Source organism: Branchiostoma floridae, chromosome 2 (genome assembly GCF_000003815.2).
Source record: "Branchiostoma floridae strain S238N-H82 chromosome 2, Bfl_VNyyK, whole genome shotgun sequence".
In the NCBI taxonomy this organism is placed as follows: Eukaryota; Metazoa; Chordata; class Leptocardii; order Amphioxiformes; family Branchiostomatidae; genus Branchiostoma; species Branchiostoma floridae.
This window is the reverse complement of record NC_049980.1, coordinates 22,845,541-22,869,005: the sequence shown is the minus strand read 5'-3', so window position 1 is coordinate 22,869,005 and position 23,465 is coordinate 22,845,541. Positions and strand designations below refer to the sequence as shown.

Here is a 23,465-nt window from a genome sequence, read left to right as displayed (position 1 = left end):
AATGCATTTTTAGTGGAGAATAACAAAGTTTAAATCAACTAACAAAACATTCCACATTGCAACCATGACTTTCTTACAAGATTTCGTTTCCTTCAGCTTTTATTGACATCTTTACAGACTTCGTCATCATTTCTCCCAGTCGAAGGAAAACATTCCACTTTTCTATGTGTAATTGTTTATACAACCATACTGTACACACAATCTACTGTAGACGTATACGATGTAATATTCTTGTTAGTCTTGACGTCTGCTGTGTCACTCTGTGTTGACATGTTTTGCAGACTCCGCCCCTCGTGACTGTAACATAATTGTCTGTTTTCTGTTTGGTAATGTGAAACCAGTCAGGAACATTTTATCCCGTAACTAAGACTTCGTTTACCAAAGTCGTAAAACAAAACAATGTTGACAATACGTATTTTTGTATGCAAGTCAATCTCTAATACTATTTCTTGTATACCCAGCTTCAGATGAGAAGCTACGCATTACCTAAAGTCTTCCTGCTTAAAACTAGGTCTGCCATGAACAGCATGGGGATCGTTTATAACGTTATCAATTTCGATATCAGTCGTCTATCCGGTACTACCGGGTATTTATATAACAACATAGATAAATTACGAGCAATCATATTAACTACGCACTACACTTTGCCTTTGGAAGTTACAGTGACGACAAATATTCACATCCTGGCTATATCGATGAAAATCGTGAGCAGATGTCTGCTAACATCGTATGGATTCCTTTTAAACATTCAAACTCAAATCGTCGGTACCTCATACAGACACACATAAATCAAGCCCTCGCTACATTTAAGCACTTTGAATACGTACAGGTTTAGGAAAAGACTCAAATGGTGATTTCCTCTTTGTGATCTAAGGAAAGACACAGCAGAAACGTGTATATGTAGCGATATAGGACTAGTATCAGCTATGGCTAGACCTTGCTTCTGTGCGACACTTGGTGCCTACGTTGACTACGACTCTAACGGCTCCGCCGGAGGGTCGTGTACCACTATCTGTCCAAGTCTACTTCTGTTTTCCTTTCTCTCCCTCTTTCTGGCTTTTCTCCGCTTTTTTCTCCGCCGTTCTCTCTTCCGCCGCCGTCTTTCTCTCTTGATCTGTGCGGCCAGTTCGGAGTGGTTGTCAATAACTAGTCCGTCTGGTCCTACAACTGCAGAATAATGGAAGAAAAAAATACACTTACTGCAAGTTCTTTCTGCTTTCGCCTTTGTGGTTTTGAGGGTAGATTGCTCTTTCTGAACCTTACTGTGTTGTGTTTAAAAGAGCACTTTCAACAAAAGAAGCAAAAATCAAGGCAGAATCAAGGACAAACCTGGACAAAATCTGGGCTGCAGCAGGCACCTGGTCTGGCTGACCAACTCCGGACACGGCCGTCCCAGCGGCGACGGTTTCTGCCACACCTGGCGGGACCGGGACTGGTCACCCCACTTGTACCCACAGCTCGCCCCATTGCGCATGCACGGGCTCCATGCGCTCCAGGGACCTACCTGACAGTCAACTGTGGGCATGCGCACAACAACGTCAGCGGCGTCTGGTGAGGGACAGAAAGTCACGTGGTTGGAGAGAGCGAGCGAGAAGCACACAGACAAGACCCCATAGGTCAGGCAAGCGAGCGTGATTGATCAGAATCTAGCAGTGGTCTACATTATGCCACACAAAACCACCAATACAACTAGCAAAGAGGACGTGTGGCTCATTTTGGAGCACAGAAGTACACAGGACCAGCGTTATAATCCAAGGTAGAAAGCAGCAGCAGTGCAAAGCAAGACTTGGAACTTTTAGCAGCGCAGAAAAAAGCCAGGACAACAAAGGCCATGTTGAAACACACAAGTGTACAATCAACGGACAAACTAACGTCTTCAGATTATCACAATGTCATACTTTACAATTTCTTTAGGACAATTGATTGATAAATGCCATATTTTCTAATGAGAAACAGTTTGATCTTCATTTTTCCATTTTGTTCCGCCAGACCGACTAGAATAGTGTTAGAAGAGGCCGTTCTGTAACGTTACATTCTCTTACAATAGCCACAGAAACGATCCCTTGTCTCACCAGCATATTGACATTCCCTTGTCCGGTTGGCCACGTACGGTTGGTCGGCTGGACAGGAGGACACGCACTGTCCTTTGTACAAGAGGAACGGTGCCTTACAACGGGTGCAGAAACTTCTGCTGTAGCACTGCTCACAGTTCTCGACTTTACATCCTGCAAAACACGATACTAACACATGATACATATAATGGATACAGACGGCTGCTAAAGCCCACTTGAAGCGGGTTTCTCACTGGACTGCGTCAAATTGGAAATTGCGCCCACTTTGCGAATTTGCGTTTATTCTTTCATGCGACACACGGGTAAAATGCATGACCTTTACTAACAAAATGTCCATCTTCTCAGTTTCGGATCCAAACTGGTAGTTAAAAGATGATAGACAAGATAACCTAATTGTAAATCCTTCTGAATAATCAAAAAAGAAATTACAATGATTACAAATTCATCATAAAGAGATTTGCAGTGATCGTTACATGAAAAAAATCGCAACTTCAGGCCCGGCGCAATTTGGTGCAGTCTAGTGCGATACCCACTTAAGGTAAAAGTTTAAGTCTTTGTCTTGTAATGAAGCGAAGCGTAACGCACATACATTGGCCGTTGAAGTAATTTTGATGATACATGTACATGTAAACGTAGACCTCAGTCCCACTTTCACTTAACGCAATACTCTTTGCATCTGCTAGGTGTCGCTGGCTATGAAACTAGAGAAAATGCCTGACATTCACCACTACTAAGAGTATTTCAGGAAGGTATTTGTAGTGGTAATTCTTACTTGAGCACTTGTTGAAGTCGGGACTGCGGACACCATAGTACCCATGAGGACAGGTGTGGAGACACAGGCCCGTCTGGCGCATGCCCGAGCGGTACAGGAACAGGAAGTATCGCGGGCGGCACGTGATGCAGCCGTTAATGGTGGAACAACTGGTGCAGCCTCGGGGACACACGGGGTACAGTCCGATAGCTGGAACAGCAATAATCAATATATGAGTAATCAATAAGTAATCAATAAACACAACAAGATCCGGAGTCAACACGCTGTACAGGTGTTAATGGTGGAACAACTGGTGCAACTGGGAACACACCGGGCACAGCCATAGGCCGATAGCTGGAACATCAATACATTAGTGATCAATTTGTTTTGATAATGAATAATCAATAAGTATCCTTAGCAAGACCCAGGGTCGACACGTGATACAGCCGTTGATTGTCGAACAGTCGAGGCAAGCCATGGGTACTGGTCGATGTAGCGTAGCACAGTGGTATTGTATTCGGCCCGTGATCGAGAGGTCGCCGGTTCGAATCCGCCTACCGTGTTGCCGGTCTTGTGCCCTTGGGAAAGGCACTTTACACGACTTTCCTCACTTTACTCAAGTGAAAAATGAGTCGTCCCTCGGATAGGACGTTAAATGGAGGTCCCGTGTATGGGGAGAGCCATACCCCATGCACGTTAAAGAACCCCCACACGTGCGATGGTGCGGTGTGCGTTGGTGCAAATCCTTCTGTCGGGAGTTGGTGATTCACTTCAAATCACCCGGATGGAGGCCTGGCGAACCTCTGTCTCGTATCAGCCACATGGTGAATTACATCATTCACCCGGACGGGAGACCTGGCGCATCCCCGTCTTGTAATTAGCCTACGAAAGGGTATGTCACCCCGTAAGGGGCGGTATAACCCCGTCGTGTGTAGACATGTGCGAACATGTCTACATTTGATCACGTCGACCGATGATGACTGGTCGATAGATAAAATATCAATACATCAGTAATCGATACATTGGTAATCATTAACCATCAATACATACCGCCTCCCTCAAACATGCATGTCCTTTTATACGCCTACATGAGGCACTGTAGTATCTTTGAGGGCCTAGATATTTGGCAGTAAAGAGCGTCTTGACACGAGAGAGCTGATAAGACTTGATCCTAGGGTGGCATACTCGCACGCGACAATGTTGTTATTAGGAAGACTCTACACATTAGCCTTGCACTTGCACGCTAAGATTGGGCTGTAAGTAACACCGTTTTTCATAATCTCCAACTATCGAAAAAAATTGACACAGACCACCTTGAATTGGCGGGCAGACAAACTAATATTCAAGAAGAAAGTTAAACAAGCCCGCTCTTTGTGTTGAGTTGAAAGTGATCTTATGTAATAATCCGACTGTTGAGCTGTTGGAAGGGAAGAATGGAGCACGGTAAGACTCGGGTTTGCCGCGGGTTAATCGTCTGGCCCAGTATGACGACGGCTTCTAACCTCTCCAGACATACTAGGAATCTGTCTTCATCTTTTATCTCCCGTGATACACAGCTTCCCAGACGCTCGCGCTCGATGAGACACACGCAAATATTAAGATTATGGCGGTAAAACATATGACAGAAGAGAATTAAACTAGTATATATTAAAGAGAATGCAATCGAATTAAAGTTAGTAGGCATAACTGTAAATACGTGTATACTTGGTTCTATTTGGATTATCATAATAATATTGTATCTTTGTAAATGCGTGGTACATTAGCAATGCTACCTACACATGTACGGCATTGTTGTAATCCTTAGGAAATCTACTAAAATATAAATTAACAGTACAAATACCGATATGAACATTTTGCGGTAATAGACCAGACGTAAAGTGTGTGTGAGATCGTCTGTAGTAGTACTAGCCCTACACTATGACATCCCATTGAGAGAACACACGTCCCACAACCGGGCTAAGTTTCAATCACAGACTTACCCCGGATTACACACACAGTCTGGACCGTGCCAGGACATGTGCGGTATGGCTACGGGTACAGCGAGAGTAAAGTCTGGAAACACGCAATGTGAAAGCGTTTGTTTTATTACAGAACCATCTATGAGGTGATTGATTGTTTGTGCGATCAGGCAGTTATATATAGCTACAAAATCATAATGTAAAAACTATGCACATCCTTGGGTGATACTGATACTCTCGTACCCAAGGTTGTATGAAAGGGATCAAGAAATGTATCAAAACAAGTTATGATTGTAAAAGTACAATGAGTACCTTAAGTGCCGTAAATTATACGGCCGGATAGTATAGATTCGTACATGGCTTAAAATTGACTTTTTTCACCCTTAAGAGATGTCTCCAGCTATCCATACTTGTCAGACCATGTCTGAAAATATTTACTTGACGCCTCTAGAAGAAGATTGCCCAGAAATCCCCAACACCAAAGACTTGAGGTGTTTGTGGAATGTGGCGGGATTTGTCCGGGAATGTTCAGGTTTATTGGACAGCTTATGTCTTATCCGAGGCGCTGGAATTCTGCCAGGCAGGCATGCCTTTCGCGGCTCACGAAGAATTGTGTCGTATTTTTCTTGTCATGTCTGATTGGATTCTATGTATGATATCTTTCTAACATAACGTGGATACCTTAGAGTACATGCATGCACATATGCACAATGCATATCCATTCATTCTTTCATTAACATGTGAATGCATCCACTAGACGCTGCGAATGCACTGCGACCACTCTCAGCGACCAAAGATGCGAGAGATCACTCAAAGAGTTTCAGATGTCTGTGCATTGTGTGTTTTGTTGTATTTCAAATCACGATTCTCCATATTACTCCATATTATAATTATGAAATCAATAGTTACAGAAGTCCACTTTTGGTCGTTGCACGGTCGCTGAGCGATCACCATCCAGTAGAGCCTTACAATAAGTAGCAGCGTTCCCACGCTATCTTGGGAACCGTTGTAATCTCGACTCCAGTGTGGAACTGTTGTAGGAGTGTTGTTAATAAGATAGTTGTCCTTGTGCGGGGTTCATTCTCAGCTTACCCAATCTAGCACCGCCAATTACCACAGTACGTACATGTACGTGGCGTTCAGCCATTGTCTGTCCAGGAGTGTCAGGTTCATGAAATCAGACTAGGTCACTGAGACTTGGAACAGGGGGAGCAGATCGCTCTTGTTTGTGTATGTATGTGCGATGTACGCAAAAAAATATTTTTCACTACGTATATCAAACCTATTGCTAACGTTAGGCAATAGGTGAAAGCAATAGCAGAAAGTGACTTTTTTTTAGAATTCACAGGAAATATACCGGCAGACTCGTACGTACATGAAATGTTCCTAGGTTCCCTTTCGTACCCATAAAATTCGATTTCTATATTGTGTATGATATGTAGTGCATATTTGGAAACATCAATGCAACCCAGCACCAGCGAACATCTGTGCCCGAAAACTCCCAATTACTCGCAAATACAAAAGCCCTGTGAGTCATTGCAACGAAAAACAGAATAACGTTAATGATACCCCCTGCAACTTATAGTAAGCTATATAATTGTTCCGAGTTGGTAACATTACATGTATGAGTATACTCTATCTACAGCAACAACGTCATGGCTCAGGAAAAGATTCGACCCCCGTGAAGCTCCATACCGCCCGTGTGGCTCCCATCTGGCCCCGTAGTTTGTGTACGGGCGATTTAAGATGCCAACCCCCTGTCTCGACATTTAACAGGGGCAGTGCTAATTGCTATCAGTATAAATGATATCAGCTGGCCGACAGAAATATCGCTGGATGTTTTGATAATCGCGGACGGCGCTTCTTAAAACATTTTGATAACAGGACGTGGATGGCAGAATTAAAACGTCAAACGTCACTGTTTGATTATATTAGCTTCATACAATTTAGAATGTTTGTATAAGTGAGTCGGGTGGATGTGGAAGTCATGGCTTTAACTACCGTCTGTCAGACTGGACGTGTAAATATTGGGAAGGGTAGGCTAGATTTAGGGACTATATGAAAATGTTTTCACAACAATCTAAATCAACCAGCTGTCCCTTTGATACAACTATATAGTTTTGAGCATGGATCCAAACTTTTAAGATTTAAAACAATGCATTTTACTAATATAAAGGTTTCGCACTTGATTTTAAACGGCATTCTATATATCTCCGTAAACCTCCTGTCAAGACCAATACTAGGCTAGCCAGGCGCATCGGCAGCAAAGAGAGACCGAGTCACTTTATAAACTACCACTCACGTTATCTTTAGTGTGTCTCGTGGTTTCTCGTGATTAGGACATGTGTATTTATACAGGTGTGTGGAAGACAAGTCATTTGGGCAGTTGTTCGTTACACGCAGGTGTTTTACGTAGAGAACCGTTCTGACAGTGGCCCGACCGTTAGTTGTTCACAGTCCCTGTGCGCCCGTCTGACAGAGTTTGCTAACATGTCGCACACCTGACAGCTTGTTGGGGGATGTTTGCGGAGTAAACATGGCGGATGACAGACGTTTATTTGACATGCGCCTTCAGGCATATTTTGGGTAGGTGAGGGAAGAACATAGTCGGGAGCAAGTTGCGTGCATCATTCTTAAGGGGGAGGGGTCAACATGTTTTCACTCTCTACCTCAACGCTCCGATAAAGCTAAAGGCACAACCCGCCGTACGTTCAATTTGTCCGTACGTTTTTTGGGGAGACCACGACCGCCACACATTTCTGAAAACGTTCAGGCTGTACAGGGCAGGCGCGTCGGCCGTACTGGCACGTAGGGGGGCGAATCGGCAGCTCGATGGCACACAAAGTTTTGCATGCACGTTAAGTTCTACGGCGTGTCTGCGTGCTCAAAAATCCGGCGGATTCCCTACGAGTTTGTACGGAGGCGGTACTTACACTAACGGATCCCAAAAGATTGCCCACGTCTTGGCACATAGACAACACGTAGGTTTTCTTGTCTCAGAAGAGATATTGTATTTTCCGCCTGAGCTTACAAGTACTAGATTGGGATGGGGATGTTCCTGAATTTTAACTATTTGTGGCTCAAATGTTTAAAATGTGTTTGAGAGTCCGTGTGATTCAGATACGTGATCTAAATTCAATACCAAAATTCTGATTAAATTTTAATTTTGAACCATACTATTTTTCAACCCATGCCTTCTTCTAACAACAACAACAAAGCCACCTTCTCCAGGGTCAGTGATTCACCTCCGGTCCTGCCGACAACTCAGGTGTACAGCCGTGACGCAGGTGCGAACAGGTGTGCACATGACGTCAGCACGCCTGGACAATAGAGGTGTCAAGGACGGGAAAGGATCAGATGAAGTTGTGCGCATCAACATCCGCCATGGTAGGGTCAAAGGTTAGCTCAGGCTTTGCTTGCAGATAGGTGTCCAATCAATATTACGACAATATTGTATATGGAAGTCGAAGGCATATTCTGAGCATGTCATAAAGGTCTATAAAAACCAAGGTCGTGATGGAAGTTAGTCAAGCTGCTTAAGCCATTCTTATAGCCACTCTAGCCAAAAGTATGGCGTTTTTCACAGTGCATATTTCTGATATGACCATTGAATGTTCCTAATCATCCATGCAGACATACGCTGAACTGTGGAAGCCACAGACAGGCGTACCCTGAACCGTGCACGATTCCAACAGACCCACACCGCATAGCGCACGTTACTGACAAAGGCCTCCATTCTCTTCCAGTCCGGCAGTGACCCCACAGCCGCTACCGTTCCCCGTCAGTTGGTCCGCGGCGCTTCACGGCTGAAGTACCGAGGACTTAGCGGCTGTTCTGCGCGCCCGTTTCCCATGCTAAACCCACAACACGGCAACGACAGACACATTGTCAGCTGGACGTGTCAACCTTACAACCACCCAGAAAATCACACCGGTAGAAAACACATGTCAGTCTGCGAAAACGCCAAACTTCAATCAAACGTCCCGAAAGTAGTCAAACCAATGCATCACCGCCATCTATGCCATCCGCCCAAGTTTTTTGCAACTGATGGCGATGTTGGTCGATTGTATATGTTGTAGTCAATGAAGACCATAACTTCAATTCGCAGCTATAATTTACATAATTGAGAGACGAAAAATATGCGACAGTGAAAATCCCCAAATCTCCACAAGTCTTGGAAAAGCTGCTGCCAGAAATGTGACACCAAGATGTATTAAGTACTTGATAAGGTATTAGATAAAGGTGTCCAGAATGGTAAAAGAGAAGGTATCTTTTATAAGGACATTTTGTTTTCAAAAAAATTCTCCCCTGAACGGTTGTCTTTTCCTGTAACGTCTCTTACAATCCAATTCGACTAGTTCGGTGACCTTCCTGCGACCGAGCGATTTGACTAAGCGGTCAACAATTTCATTACAACACCAAATCTTTTAATTTAAGTTGTCTTTTTTACTTACACCCTTAGAGTTTGCATGAAAGTCCAAATATTTCATCAAGGGCTTAGTATAATGGCCCAAATTGCACGCTTAACCGTTGCGGTTGGGTCAGCGGTATGATGAGGGCTGTTCGTCCGATTTTCTCTGAGGTTAGACCAGGGTTAAATCGGCCGTAACATCTGCCCCGTATGCCTGCCCTTGAACTCGTTAGGTTGGTACTTTGAACACCTTGCTATGAGTTAGTGCATTCACGGGTTAAACCCAGAGATTTGGTGGTGACCATTAGATATTCGGTAGAGCCAAGAAAGATGCCCAGAGTGCCGAGAGAGCGAGATGTTATTGTTACACTCTACATGTATGTCGTCTTTTGGTAAAGAAGGTTTACATTTGCTTCGGTACTGAACGCGTTACTACTCAAAGAAAACTATCCCAAGAACAATCGCCTTCTAGGAACCGCTCTTGGTTACAAATATAAAAGGAACGTTTTTCCGATATGTTAAAGAGAGATGTTATCAACTCTCCCAAGTGTTTTCATTCACAATTGCTCACTTCACTGTGAACTTCAGCCTTTTCGTTGTGACTGCTCTGACCTGACCCGGTGACCTTTGCCCTGTGGATGCTGCTACAATTAGGGATGGTTTAAGGGATCGATTTGTAGCTGCTGGTCAGGAAACGAGTCACCCACATCATTATCGATTGTCTAATTATAGAACATAAGCATCATCTTTACTTTTGTCTATTTATACATCCTTTGACGTCATAACCAGGACGTCCTGGGCGATCGGAAACATCGCTATCCTAGTCATGCGCGCTGACGTCATCACCACCTGTTAATGCTTTGCCGGAAGGCACGAACGAAGACACAGCACGTCTTTAATTTCTTCACCACGATATCCCCGAGATTTTCACCATCTACAAGAAATTATATTAAAAATACATTTCTACTAACATAACAAACCCTACCTATAATCAAAATCGTGGGACTGTTCATTAATATCTGTTCCAGAGTAGACGAATGTACGAAGAAACATCAGGTAGATCGGCTAGATATTTTAAAACTTTTTACATTGTCGTATAAATGTGTATGTGCGTTCTCATGCATTTAGTCGGGTACGAGTTTACAAATATATTGTACAAGATATCATACAATCGATTGTATGATCATTATCATCTTAAGACAATGATAATGACTTAAGACAAACTATGGATAATTTGGTGGAAAGGGGGACGTTTGGTCATTTTCACCAAACATCATCACCGACTGTCACAACGACACCAATTAGCAATCGGGTCAAATTGAGACTTTGGAAATGTAAAGAGTGCTAGTACTGTCCAGAGACAAGGCAAACAAAATTGCGTGTATGATATATTCAATCTTACTTCAAGATACCACAATATACCTGTGTTATGTTTTGATTATTTATGACGGCAACAGCAGTGTTTGATGGTCATACAATGTAAATATTTTCCATATGTCTCAAAATGTCCAACATACGAGTTTACTTTAGATAGTATCAAAGGTTGGTCAACCCACCTCTTACAAACAACACTTTTCTCTCACGATAAGACACGCATGTTCTGTATCAACACGCTGAAGGCTGCCTCCAATAGTCGGTAAATTCGACACCTTGTCAGTCCGAAGTGAAGAAACAGGTGCCACAGACGCCAACTGTGGACTTTGTTTTGTGCCAACGTTTTCTGTGACAACTCTGTCAAAATTGACCTGAATCAAAGCCAACGTGGTCGGTGGAAATGTTACAAATGTTGTGTCTGCAGGAATTAGCTTTTGATAAGCCTTTTTGGAAACAACTCATGCCCCTCAATGTGTCTTATATTACTTAATGAAGGACGTCTTCGTTGTAAAGGGGCGAACATATCACGGTTTGATTGATTGACAAGCATACAGTCACAACAGCTTGTTATAATAAGCTGGACCTAATGAAGATTATTGACTCAAGTCATGAAGAGCATTTCTAACAGACTGCGTTTCCTGCTTGGCACCTACTCCTGCCACACAGCTGGCCGGCCCTCGGGCGAGAAAAGGAATATTCTGTCATTCGTGATTCATGAAAGTCGCAGGAAAAACGCCGAATTACTACTTTTGACGGGCCTCCAACAGCTGTTCCCGTTGCGGCACCACGGCCTCACGCGCGCAGAGAAACTCTGAAGGACACTAACAAATTGGGCGTCGCTTGGACCGGCGGTGACACAAAAGGTCATGGCGGGAAGCAATAGGCGGCTGCCTGAGATCTTCTACGTTTCCATGGCCACGAAAATAAGAGGTAGTAGCAGTAATTCTCCCCAGCTTCTCCTGTCCTCAGGGGTCAATGCGCCGGCTTACTGGGAGCCAGCAACCCCAGATATCCCGTTCGACCTTTTGACCACGTACAGGTACATCAGCAGAAGACTTAGCTCCTAGCTTCACCAGACAATGTCCATAAACGTTGTCAAGACTTTTTCTTAACGTCAAACAATGTATCTGTTTTACTTTGAAATTCCTTACCCTTTTTGGTCAGCATTTTCCACAAGACGCTCTCTATCTGATCTAAGACAGTTGTATCGTAATCTAGAGAGAAAATCAGACGTCTTTTCTGTCCTCTGAAGCTGGCCAGCAGCTGCTTGTGGTGATTTATGAAAATGCAGAGTAATTGACCCGCTTTATCTTAAAATACATCTAAAGCAAGGTCAAAGAATAACTCTGCTCAAGGACTTTCTTAAATAACAAGTGCGTGGTGTGTGTAGTGTGTAGCAACAAAATGCTTTAAAAAAACATCTGAACAATCTCCAGCATCAAATTGCTACTTTTAGTGGCCGTTGGTTTTTCGCGGATTCCATTTTCTCTTTGGCACAATGCCCATCCGTGGATCCCTCAGTTGTGTTCTGTCTCCAAGGGCCCATAACGAAATCTGTCTCCCCCACAACGGGGTTCTAACTCCACACCCCCTGTCGTGACAGGACACAGCCTCCAACTATACTCCAGCATAAGTGGTAGTCTTGACCAAGGTTAAGGATGGGAAAGATGGTCCGGCGCCTTCCTTAGAATCCCCCTTAACATTCCAAGAGGTTGTGAGATGCTTTGGTCGGGTAGGGGAATCGGGAATTAATGAGTGAACGAAAGAATAACGAAGAAATGATGGAAAATAGATAAGGACGGAATGTGGAGGTGGTGTGACGGTTCCTTCCTCAACAAATTTGCATTACAAGGAGAGAAGAATAATTAATCGTGTAGTAACCGTGACACGAGTAATGCGAGTAAGTCATGTATAACAATTCTCTGACATAAATGTTTTATTCAGGGTGTTTCCTCCACATTGTAATTATACGAAGTAGGCCAAATTACGCCAGTTATTGTGAGTTTTGCAATGTTTCCAGTTCTGATTTCTTTTGAAAACCGTTTGGAACGATATTTGTAATGGCAGTAGAAGATAGGACTGTCTTTTCGCTAGTTTACATTTTACCGGTCACATATATCATTCTACACAAGCCGTTACACGTGGCCTGACGAGGTAACACCTGTCCACGAGACCTACACAATGACCCAACAACGACCCAAGGCCACCCTTTGTAGGCCATGGCAGGACCCCCAAACAAAGAGAAGGCATGAATCACTTTTGACCACAAGTGAACTTTTCTATCCATTGGGACCATGTCATATTGTACATGTCAATATTCATGTATAGTTTTAGTGTACGTACATGGTCAGAATCCATTTGCTTTCTAAAGAAAAGCGTCTGGCATTTTCTTCTTCTCAGGCTGGGTTAATGTATAGTGATCTATTACACCTTGATATATTAGAATAAACCTGCTCCCCGGTTGAATAGTGAGTTATATACACAATGACTGAAACATCAAAGCAATACATAGTAAAATCGACCCTATGCAACGCCTTTACCTGATCGAACACATATGTCTGTTCTGTCAACCCTCAAATGAAACACACTTTCCTTAATATTTTCTATGGGTTTCTAGAAGCAATTGAACGTACATTCCCTATCCTTTGACCAAGTGACACAGTTCGTTAATCCTGTATAATCCAGATTTATCCAACCCTTCCCCTTCTATCTAACCACAGATGCAGACAGCGCCCGCACGCTGCCTGCTGGGTCTGATGTAAGTTTACGCAGTTTTGACTGGTGGTCTCTACGTGAAGGACTTCTAACATTCCTCCGTCCCGTCTTCAGTACTCCAACACGCAGAGATGTAACCCACACTCTTACAGGCGTTGTCGGTAATCGTGTGGACAGGAAACATGTCTTTAAACATCCCTTAAACGGCATGTCCTTAGGGATTCCTTTGGCTTCTTGGTCTGTTATGAGCTCAAATTATCGAAAGGATTTTAAGTTAAGGGCATCCATACCTGTACCCAATAGTGTCCTCCATAGGACTGAGATAGTAAAGGCCTGGACCTAATTCTTTTTGTCACAATTTTTCCAATTAGACTAACAACAATGCTGAGAAAATAAATTACTAAATCAAGAACATCACATTTGTGCTATTGAAGATTCAGTTAACCGAAGAATACCAACAAAGAAACGGCGAAGGTTTATAGCCAGAATTCTTCCACAGTGATCGACTACAAAAATCTACTCTCACAGCAGAGGTTCGGCTTCGGCTGTTTCTTGGCGTGTTTTAGGCCATCCTGTCGAGATTTCTAATTTGTCCCGTTTTCTTCATGTCTACCGGTTATGAAGAAAACGAGACAGAATAGTTAGCCTAAAAACACGACAGAAACCAGTCGGAGCCGAACCTTTGCTTGGAGAGTAGATTTATGCAGTCGATCACTTTCTCCACATTCCCGGCTGAGCCCCCATAAGTACACTGCTCCGTCGGGAAGTACTCGGGGGTTACTGAGAAGTCACGACAGGCCGCTGAGAGGGAAGTCCTCTGTGGAAGACAACTTAATACATGACTATGATATAGGGCTAGTCCACTCACAGAGCTGAGGTTCAGATTGGAAAATCCTTATCAACTTCAATTCCACTTTATCCCGTCTGCCCTGTTTCAGTAACGCCTCTTGCTTGGCCCCTCTTCATCAGGGCCACCCTCTATCATCATAATGACATACGCTTTGAAATTTTAGTCGAGAGAAAACAATATTCGATGTCACCTTCTTGTCTGTTAAATCACTTAGATTATGACAACTGTACTTCCGTAGGAAAGGGCCCGTAGGAAAGGGGCTTAAAATTGGGCAAGGACTTTTAATTGTGGGTTTTAAGCGTGTATTATGGCTTTTACTTGGATGGGAAGATCGTTAGCTTCTTCTGGTTTGAAGGTAACGATTTCCCCATCCAACAGTGCTTGGGGCTATAACAACTACTGGGGCCGAACAACAATCTGTACATTACCCCAAGTGAACCTTTTCTACTCGCATGACGATTGCTAGAGTAGTGCCCATTAGCCTCTACCAGGCTCTGCGGATCGCTGGGCAATTTCTACTATTTGACCAGCGATCCGCGGAGCCTGGTAGAGGATAGTGTCCATGGTTAATCCTGCATGCAATATTGTTCTACCTGCTCCTTGGGCAAATCCCGAAAAGCCCATCAATGTTGCAATTGAGAGAAAGCTTGCACTCAAACGTCCTCTTCTCTTCTTTCGCTCCTTTCCTAACCATGTTTCGCTCCTACAACGACAATTCAAACTATTCTACAGGCCTGCTATTCTGCAAGATCGTTTGTGGGCCTGTCAATCATCAAGTAGAGAAGGACTGGTGTCTTGTCAGGAGATTTTACCCTCAGAAGCACCGTAACCCTACCGTTTGTGTAGCTGTCAATCAAAATACGTCACGCCTGCTGAGTTCTATCCTAATCCTTTCAAAGTGTGACCAGATTGAGTAGAAAGGCTTGATTCTCAGTGAAAGAAGAAGAAATTCAAAACGAATGACTCGTTTGGTTGCCTGGGTGATTGTCTGTGCATCTATCAATCACTCGATAACAAGGCTTTAGGAGTGAAGGCACCAAGACGGAAAGGCTTTTTATTTAGCAAACTACTGGCAAATTCCCTTCAGTTTTCCTAAAAGGTTCAAAAGGCAAGACACCTGTGATTGGATTGAAATCAAGACAACAGCAAACGTCCTCTCCTCAAAGAAAAGTTCCAAACTTTACTATTTGAAGTGCTGCTGCGCCCTTTGATGGCTTAAGTGGGTTTGAGCACAAGTGGCAAGTGTTAGTGAAAACTAGTTTGGACAACTCCAAGAAAAACACGGCGATTTTCAGCTACTTTGAACGTATTTTCTCAGGTCTTTATCCTGCCCTTCCGTCTGAGGGAAGTGAGTCAACGATCCAGCAGGGAGCAATAAAACTTAATGAACGACATGCCCTCTCCCGCCCCGGTTAAACCCTTCTCTAAACAAGCCACAAATCCAGCCCGATACTGTCAAAACTTTCGCCGCAAACTTTGCAACAAACTCGGGCCCTGCTACCGGGCCCTCCTCGTGTCGACACAAAGGAGAGAACCAACAAAAGCGCAACAGTGAGGAGGCATGATACGTCAACCGCGAACAGTGGCAGGTCACTCGGCACAGCGACAACAACAAAGGGGGGGTCCATGAAAAGAAGACTGTAAGCCTCCTGGCGTTCGCACAGTTCCACCGAGAAGAGATCAACGCGTAACTGATAAAGAACAGTGTCTCCATAAACAGTGTTGGGGTCTGGACGGGTCTGGCCGTAAACACTATCCGACCATCCCGTCCCCGGAGGTAAAATGTCACAGAAACACGGCCGAGATTTCTCTCCCGCGTATTTACGAAAGTGTGGTGTGTATGCGCCACACGCGTTGAGCAGCCGCGAGGGGAGATTTCAACAGTAAACTTTCCGATAGGGACCCGCAGGATAAGCAAGTGATACCGTGCCATACGCACTACGTTGTATCCGTGACGCTGCAAAACATGCAATCTAACAGCACAATGCCTCCCTAAACCTAACAACAAAACGAACGTTTGGAAAAACGAGTGGCCGTCTTCATAGCTCCCTACTTTAATCACCCAACCCCCACCACCGGCAGCGTATGTCCAAAACATAGCCCAAAGCACCTGACAAAGGCAGGATGTGTACAAAACTTTTCTTACCTCGTTTAACTTTCCGTGGTTTGCCCAGGCCGACTGTGAACACTCCTACAATCACGAGGAGTGACAAGACCATACTGAGATCCATGGCGCCAGGAATGGCGGCGCGATGTCCAGCACTTGAAGATAGACTACAGCTTTCCTTAGGGGCGATCTTAGAGGAATACTCATGTCAAGGGTCCAGCGGTTGGCAGGGGAAAAGAGCGAGCTCCTCCCAGCATGTTCGCACGGATTTCATACGGTGTACCCCGCCTGAGCCGCCGACCAGCCTCTGCACTATGCTCGGTCAATAATCCCGCCCGTCTCGGACCACGGACGACGGCAAGCTCACGAGATTGCCAGCAGAACAGCGGTAATTCCAGTTACTAAGTTAGGCCGAGCAAATGTGCGCTATCCTGGCCTCCACGTACACAGAACACTCCTGATGCCTGCCCTACTGCACTGTTACAAACCCGTCAGTGGTATCCACACGCGCACACACATACACAAACTCTGCGAAATTTCAGCAGCGACACCTGCTCAGTGCGATCCCGCCCGCTGCCGTACCGTTAGACGTGTCCTACTAACGCCTGCCCGCCGCACATGGTGCCCCTAGCTGCACTCCCCATGCACGGTTCAATGTGCGCAGAACTGTGTCAGACGATATATCTGTGATTGGTCTGAGCCACTGCCGATCGCCCAGATGCCCTCAGCGCCCGTCCTTACCACCGTCAGTAACTACGGTAATCCGGGTAGAACAGTCTACAATGACAAGCATCGCAACCTACAGTGATTTCTTTGGCTTGCTATCTGGAGGAATGTGCGTTGCAGAATTATATGACGAACTCATATTTCTCACAAGAAAAAAGAATGGCCATTCAAATTCGGTTCACCCATTAACGTTTGTTTTAGAATGCGTGGAAGGAAGGTTAACAGGTTTGCAATCATATTGATTGTCTTGACAGGCTTTCCGTATTTTTGGAAGAGTTTGACTAGAGTCATTGCTGTCCAATTAGGGGTGGTGCGCGTGTGTGACCCACAGGCGGGGGGAGGAGCGGTCCTGGACTCGACATGATTGTGAACCACTTTACGGGACAGACACTTTGCGGTGCCTAATGACCGGGCGGGGACCAAGAGTGTAAAGTAATGCCAGAAGTTTCTATCACAAAACACATGTGGCGCGACGGGTTGGATCTGGGTAGCCTAGGGCATAGGCACATGTGGGAGGGTTTCTGATTCATCAGCTATTGCTTCACGTCCTATATACTGTCTGTCCAATATTAAAGGACCGATCATTACAATGCCTTTGTCAATGGATCAGCTTCATATAGTGTGCTACGTGGTAGACTCCATTACAAAACAGATTGACGTGCATTTATTGTACCAAGGCCTATTACAACACAATGGACCATGACGCACAAAGTTGAAATTGCGTGAAACGTTAACTTGTTGCGAGATTAATTGTGATATTTTTTATTCATTTATTTATTTCACACACAAATCCACGTGAGCAGGAGGCCACAGACCTCCTGAATTGAGTGCGATTTGTTACAAATAGTCTCAATAAAAACATGGCATAGACATACAAATGCAGGTTACAAACTATCTTTGTCTTTGGTATGTCTTTGGATATTTTTCCTCTCTTTATTTTCTATTTTATTTTATTTTCACAGCCAGCTACCTAGGTCTGTGCGCACCGGTTTCTTGCCGAATCCGGATCCCACTAGCCTACTACTGACATGCCTCTTCCTTCAGATGTTACATCCCCGACAGAATGCTAAATGTACGGTCCCTGAGTACCCAGCATTTCAGCGCCTGACCATGCATGACTTTAGGACGTGTGGTCCTTCAGAAGTTCCAATATTTGTAGAAACTTCGATCAACTCTAAGCCTTATTTACCAACTCCTGTGTGCCCGGGAGCCGATCAGAACGCGCTCAGTGGTGCTTGACACAGCGATGAGCACCTGTGAGATCAGACTGGCGCGGGCTCGCGAAACCTCTGTACTTACCTTGTGATCATTTCCAAATCTAGTCCGCATTGTTCACTGTCTGGGCTAGAACAGGTTGGAGATCTTATTCTGTCTTGTCTGAATAATGAAAGCTTATTGCCATTGACCGAGATCACGCGGGATGTTTCTTTTCGTAAATGACAGCGTTCTATTAACTGTAATTTGATTTTCGAGCTGGAAAATCTGGGTTATTTCTGATGATTTCAGTCTTCTATCCACTGCCTTATGGTCGCTTCTGTGCGTTTTGGGAGCGGACATGGACTGGAAGCGGATGGATATTAGGCTATTTGTTCTAGGGGTGCCAATTTGAAGTCAGAAATGCCCCCTGGTACTGGAGGCCAGGAACCAAAGGAGGCCAGTTAGCTGGGGTTCTCATTGTAGTTACGAAGGACACGCAATCCACCGACGCTATAGCTATACAGTAGTAAACAACCACAAGTTACGCAATGACGGGAAAGGGTGCTCAAATAATGAAGCCATATGAACGATACTGGTCTTATTGTCATTTTGCACTTATCGCATGTTTTTATTGCTTGTGTATTTATTCCATGTTCATTTGATGCCATGGTTTTCTTTGTATGTGAGAGTGAACCATATAAGTTGTAAAAGAACAGTTCTAGAGAAAATAAAAGCGCTGATTTACCTGTGCGCAACCTACTAAAAAATCCCAGTGGGAGCGACTGACCCATTAAAACTTTAAGTGCGTTCGATCTGTTTTTAGGTTTAGGGAAAAAGAGATTCTAGGAAACTGTTTTTCGCCGCGGGAAAATTGGTCGGTAAACACGTTAGGGACAAGGGAGGGCGGAAGCAGAAATGTTCCCGTGAGAACAGCCACATACAAGAAAACTTCCTCTCCAACTACACAATTAAAGCGAAATATGGCGCATATGTATACATAAACAAAGATGAATAACTTGTAAAAATACAACGATTATACAAATCACATGTAGTAGTCAACGAACACAACCGTTACCTTTACTTTTTGTCACGTTTTTTTTTTGTCATTCTATCTATTATTTATTATATTCTATCATTCGGTGAAAGATAACCTACCGGTAGTTTATTCGGTGATTACAGTAACCCGCGACTCAGCCCATGAAATAGCTTGTCATGTCTAAATTTGCATAGTTTTCTTTTTACGTCACTCCATCTATACTTTACGCCCATTGCAGGTGTTATTATGACAGGTGCATTATTCACAGCTCCGGTTCTTTACCCAAATCCGCACACCTCGTCCCAAGCCGAGATTTTCACGGTTTACGCCGGAGTTTCACGCCGCACGGAAGCCGTTCCGCTGAGTTGACTTCAGAAGGGCGACAAACGACGGTAAACTAAAGCTGTGTGTCCTGCCAGTCTAGAGGAGCGGACTAAGGTTTCAGATTCGCGTGCCCATAGGGCAGAGTAAGTGGTCTACAACAGCGTGTTACAGCCAAGAAGTACAGGACAATTGCAGCATACTTAGACGTTTGGCGCATGAGGCGGTTAGGGTAGTCCAGCCAACTCTGTCTGTAGCCAATACCCATCCTTCCATCTCTTATTTACTATTTGGAGATTACAGTATACACTGATTATTTAGTATGAAGATAGATGTCCTATTGTTGTTGTTGTTCGTTCGTTACCTGCCCAATAGTGACTGCAACTCGTGACTAGCCTATCTGCTTTTGCTAATGTGATACGTAACTTTGCAAGAGCAGTTGACTGTCCATTCACAATGATTCAGGTTGGATGCATTATGCTGAGCGCTGCGCACCCGGTATCTTGCGACGCTAGCAAAACTACATGTACGACAGGCTACCTGCCCCAGGTTACTTACGGTGCATAGCGGGGCTACCTGTAGGTGTTGAGAAGACGGTTGACAGAACTCCTCCATGCGGAAAAACAAACCTTACCTCTGCACACACACGTAATTGGCTCTGCTTGTCAAACCACTCCAGTATCAACAGTAGGTACATGGGCTTTCGCTAGTTCGTCAGGAACATGAAAATAAAGGTTCAGCAAGAGGCAATAGCATTTGCACAAGAGCCGACAAAATGCATCGTCAGCCACTTCGTATTTTACGACATTCTCTAGGATGTCTACAGCAGGAAAAGAACTAGTAGAAAACGTGTTAGTGTTTTGCTAGATGAGGACAATTAACAAAGTCACATTAAGTTTAGTTTGAGACGACCCAGTCAATTCGTACACATGATTCTTCACCCGATGACCCATACTCTCCCATACAGCCTATTCATCGGCGTCAGTGTTAGCAGGCCAGCTGCAGGTTTCAGCATGGACAGGTGGGCCGGGGTGGGTGAACTATCGGACTATGAAATGACTATGAAAAACTTCACCTCTCTTGACCAACTCATATATCTTCTCTCGAATTTGCAGAATTGCAGATTTTTCGCACACGTGCGCGCCGTAACCCCGGCCCTACCCCGGTCCGGTCCGGTGCCCTGTGCCTGACATACGGGCCCACCCACACACCGCTCCCGGACAGACAGCTGGGCGATCCGAGTTATTACTGATCTAACTCACTTTCATTGGCTCTTCTCACATCAGAAGCACTATTTCATTCCTAACCCACGTGACGAAATGTACATCAAATACGGACCAATGATGCGATAACATAACGGGCCGGGGTAACTTAACGATGATAAGACATCTACGTTTAAGTCGTCCTATAGAATGTATGGTCATATTGACAAGGTAGGATGCAAAGAATGGCACACAGATTTGCTTAGCTTCAATAGCCCAGTGAAAAAACGACCCGAGGTGAATCTAAAGCTTTTCACCTTTTATACCGGGACCATTTCTATACGCCGACAGCGGAGTGAAAAGACATTGACAGACTTTCCACCAGTCGGTGTGATTTCACGTTAACCGCGCACAAATTAGCTTCTGATGATAAGTTTAGGCCGCAGCGAAAGGAAAGCTTAGAAAGAGCTGAAGCCTCCAAACAAAACCGTTGACAGATAATTCCTGGGTTGGACGGGCAGGGCAGGGCGAGTTGACGGCTCCACGCGGGAGGGAACATTCCTGTGTACGTACACCGGTCATTACCGCACATTCCCGCTTGGACTCGCACTGGCTCCTGCACAAGGGACCTCTTATGTGCCTAATCTTAAGTGCCTAAAGTGGGGGCTTCAAAATATATGGTTCTACTATCTTTATAGGATTAAAAGGAAAGCCATGCTGCGTGAAAAGGAACGAAGCGCGGATTATTACTGAGTTCAAACAGAGACAAGGTTGATTTATAACCAGGTGATTTATGACTATCCTTCTTTTAATACATGCCAACTTAGGCGAGTTACATTTACATGTGTAATCATAGCCATAGCATGACACTGTCTATGGGAGTGAATTAAGGCTAACAAGGCTGGCGTCTGGGCTTGGGTTACTAGATATTCCAATGACGAGCTAATAGCAGTCATATCTGACTCAAGTTCAATCTGGGCATCGGACAATGACACAGGTAATACCCACCATTCCCCCAAGTCGACATTTTCAAGCCGGTTCAGCATCAAAGAAAGGTAAATTGAACCAGGGAACAGTGTGTTAGTAACCTCCAGTTCACATCAAAGGCAAGAAAGTTGCCGACACTACTGCCCCAGATGCCACATCCCGTAGTTCGGCCATTTATAGAGCCTTTATAGTGCACAGAAGTTGTAACCACCGTGGCACGCCATCCCGGAGTCTCGCTGTGCACAACATCTCACAACTCCGACTTCTCTCTGCCGAACTCACGACTGTAGTCACGATAACCTATTACAGTTATCACAGTTATCAGGGATCTCGGCCGGTCTCCAGCCAAAGACCTTTCGATACTAGGAGACAATAAACCTTACACTCTTTTCTCTCACTTGGCCAACTCATAAGAGATTAGTTTTTTTTATGAAACGCAAGCCTACATGCGTGAAATCACAATAAATGCCGCTTAAGATGCATCATGGGCAAGAACGTAACCCATAAACCTATCTAACATCAGACCAGTATCCAACCTATTACGACATTGTAAGCTCTATCGGTATGACAATGGTGATGTAATCATTTTCTGTAACCCATTGGGCGGGGGTTAAGCTATGCTTGACTTTTGATGTCTGCGTCGTGACCTGCTATCTTATCCAAAAGGTCATGCAGTCAAAGCAAAAGCAGTTTTCTGTGTATCAGTTGGAACGTTCGTGTTAGAAAGAGGTAAATTATTGGTTACGACATGGCTGTATAAACAATGCACCAGGAAAAGTCTTATTTCTATCAGATTTAATTGCTTCCTTCGAAAAAGGGCATATCAATGTGTATAGATCCGTACATGCTCTATGATTTCATGTTTTTAAAACATATTCTTTATTTGGTAAGGGCGGGTGGGACCTCGTACCTTGCTGTTAAATAAACAAACATTTTTGTTGCTGGGATCTCAACACTGTAAATCACTATCTGAATGTTATGATGATAAAGTTTATTTTTTCAATATGGTAAAAATAAGAAAAAATGAAAGTTTTTTTTATAATGAGTCAAACAGCCAGAAAGTCCGGAAATTATGAGTACGAGCGTGCAGAAGAAAAAAAAATGAAGCATGAGAAAGAGATATACGTAAAAAATAACGCATACAGAAGTTATTGGGGGAACGTTTTATGTGTCCTAATCATACCTACATCTAGATCCTTAAAGCCAACAAAGCTATGGAAAGCTTACAATGCTTGATAAGTGATTAAGTAGATGTTCCGGTTTTAACACCCAAAAAATGTACGAACGACTGTAGTATATAATTGTCTATTATGATTTCTGCTGGCACCAGTGGCAGTAGCAGTAACTATAAATAAAGTTACACCTCTCATTCGGACAAAGTCTGACAGTTCACCTTAACAACATGACAGTCCGGAAAACTCGCCAAACCCGCGGCAGACCCGCGCAGGCTCCGAGCGGACAGATCCGAGCCCGATAAGATAAAGCCGTGAGGATTTCATTAGTTTGAAGTGCTCCATAATGGCCGGGATGACGGGGCATCGATTGTTCTCGTGCCAATCACACGTCAATCAAACGGCTACAAACGTCACAACAAGCTACTCATAAGATCCATGAGTGGGAGGGTGTGTAGGGCGGACTTCGTGAGGACAGATAAGAACGGGAAAAGTTCAGGCATTGTCGACTTTGTATTGATCCGGGAGGTCATTTCAAAGGCGTCACATTGGCAACGTAGTACCCAGTCATTTTGGGTCTAGATAC

General features: G+C 44.3%; 1 protein-coding gene across 3 annotated transcripts in view; it reads right to left on the bottom strand.

Moving 5' to 3' along the window:
- Nucleotides 1-81: 81 nt before the first annotated feature.
- The window catches only part of LOC118410428 (R-spondin-2-like), a 41,489-nt gene continuing 18,105 nt past the window's right edge, over nt 82-23,465 (bottom strand). The window contains exons 1-5 of one of the 3 annotated variants that reach the window (XM_035812147.1): nt 16,278-17,021; nt 2,845-3,033; nt 2,073-2,225; nt 1,330-1,548; nt 82-1,167 (exon numbers count right to left, since the gene is read on the bottom strand). In XM_035812147.1, the coding sequence (XP_035668040.1) occupies nt 971-1,167; nt 1,330-1,548; nt 2,073-2,225; nt 2,845-3,033; nt 16,278-16,362 (843 nt within the window). In that variant the 5' untranslated portion in view covers nt 16,363-17,021 and the 3' untranslated portion in view covers nt 82-970. Of the gene's footprint in view, nt 1,168-1,329; nt 1,549-2,072; nt 2,226-2,844; nt 3,034-16,277; nt 17,022-23,465 lie in introns of those variants that run through there. The other 2 variants (XM_035812145.1, XM_035812146.1) reach the window with 2 other exon arrangements.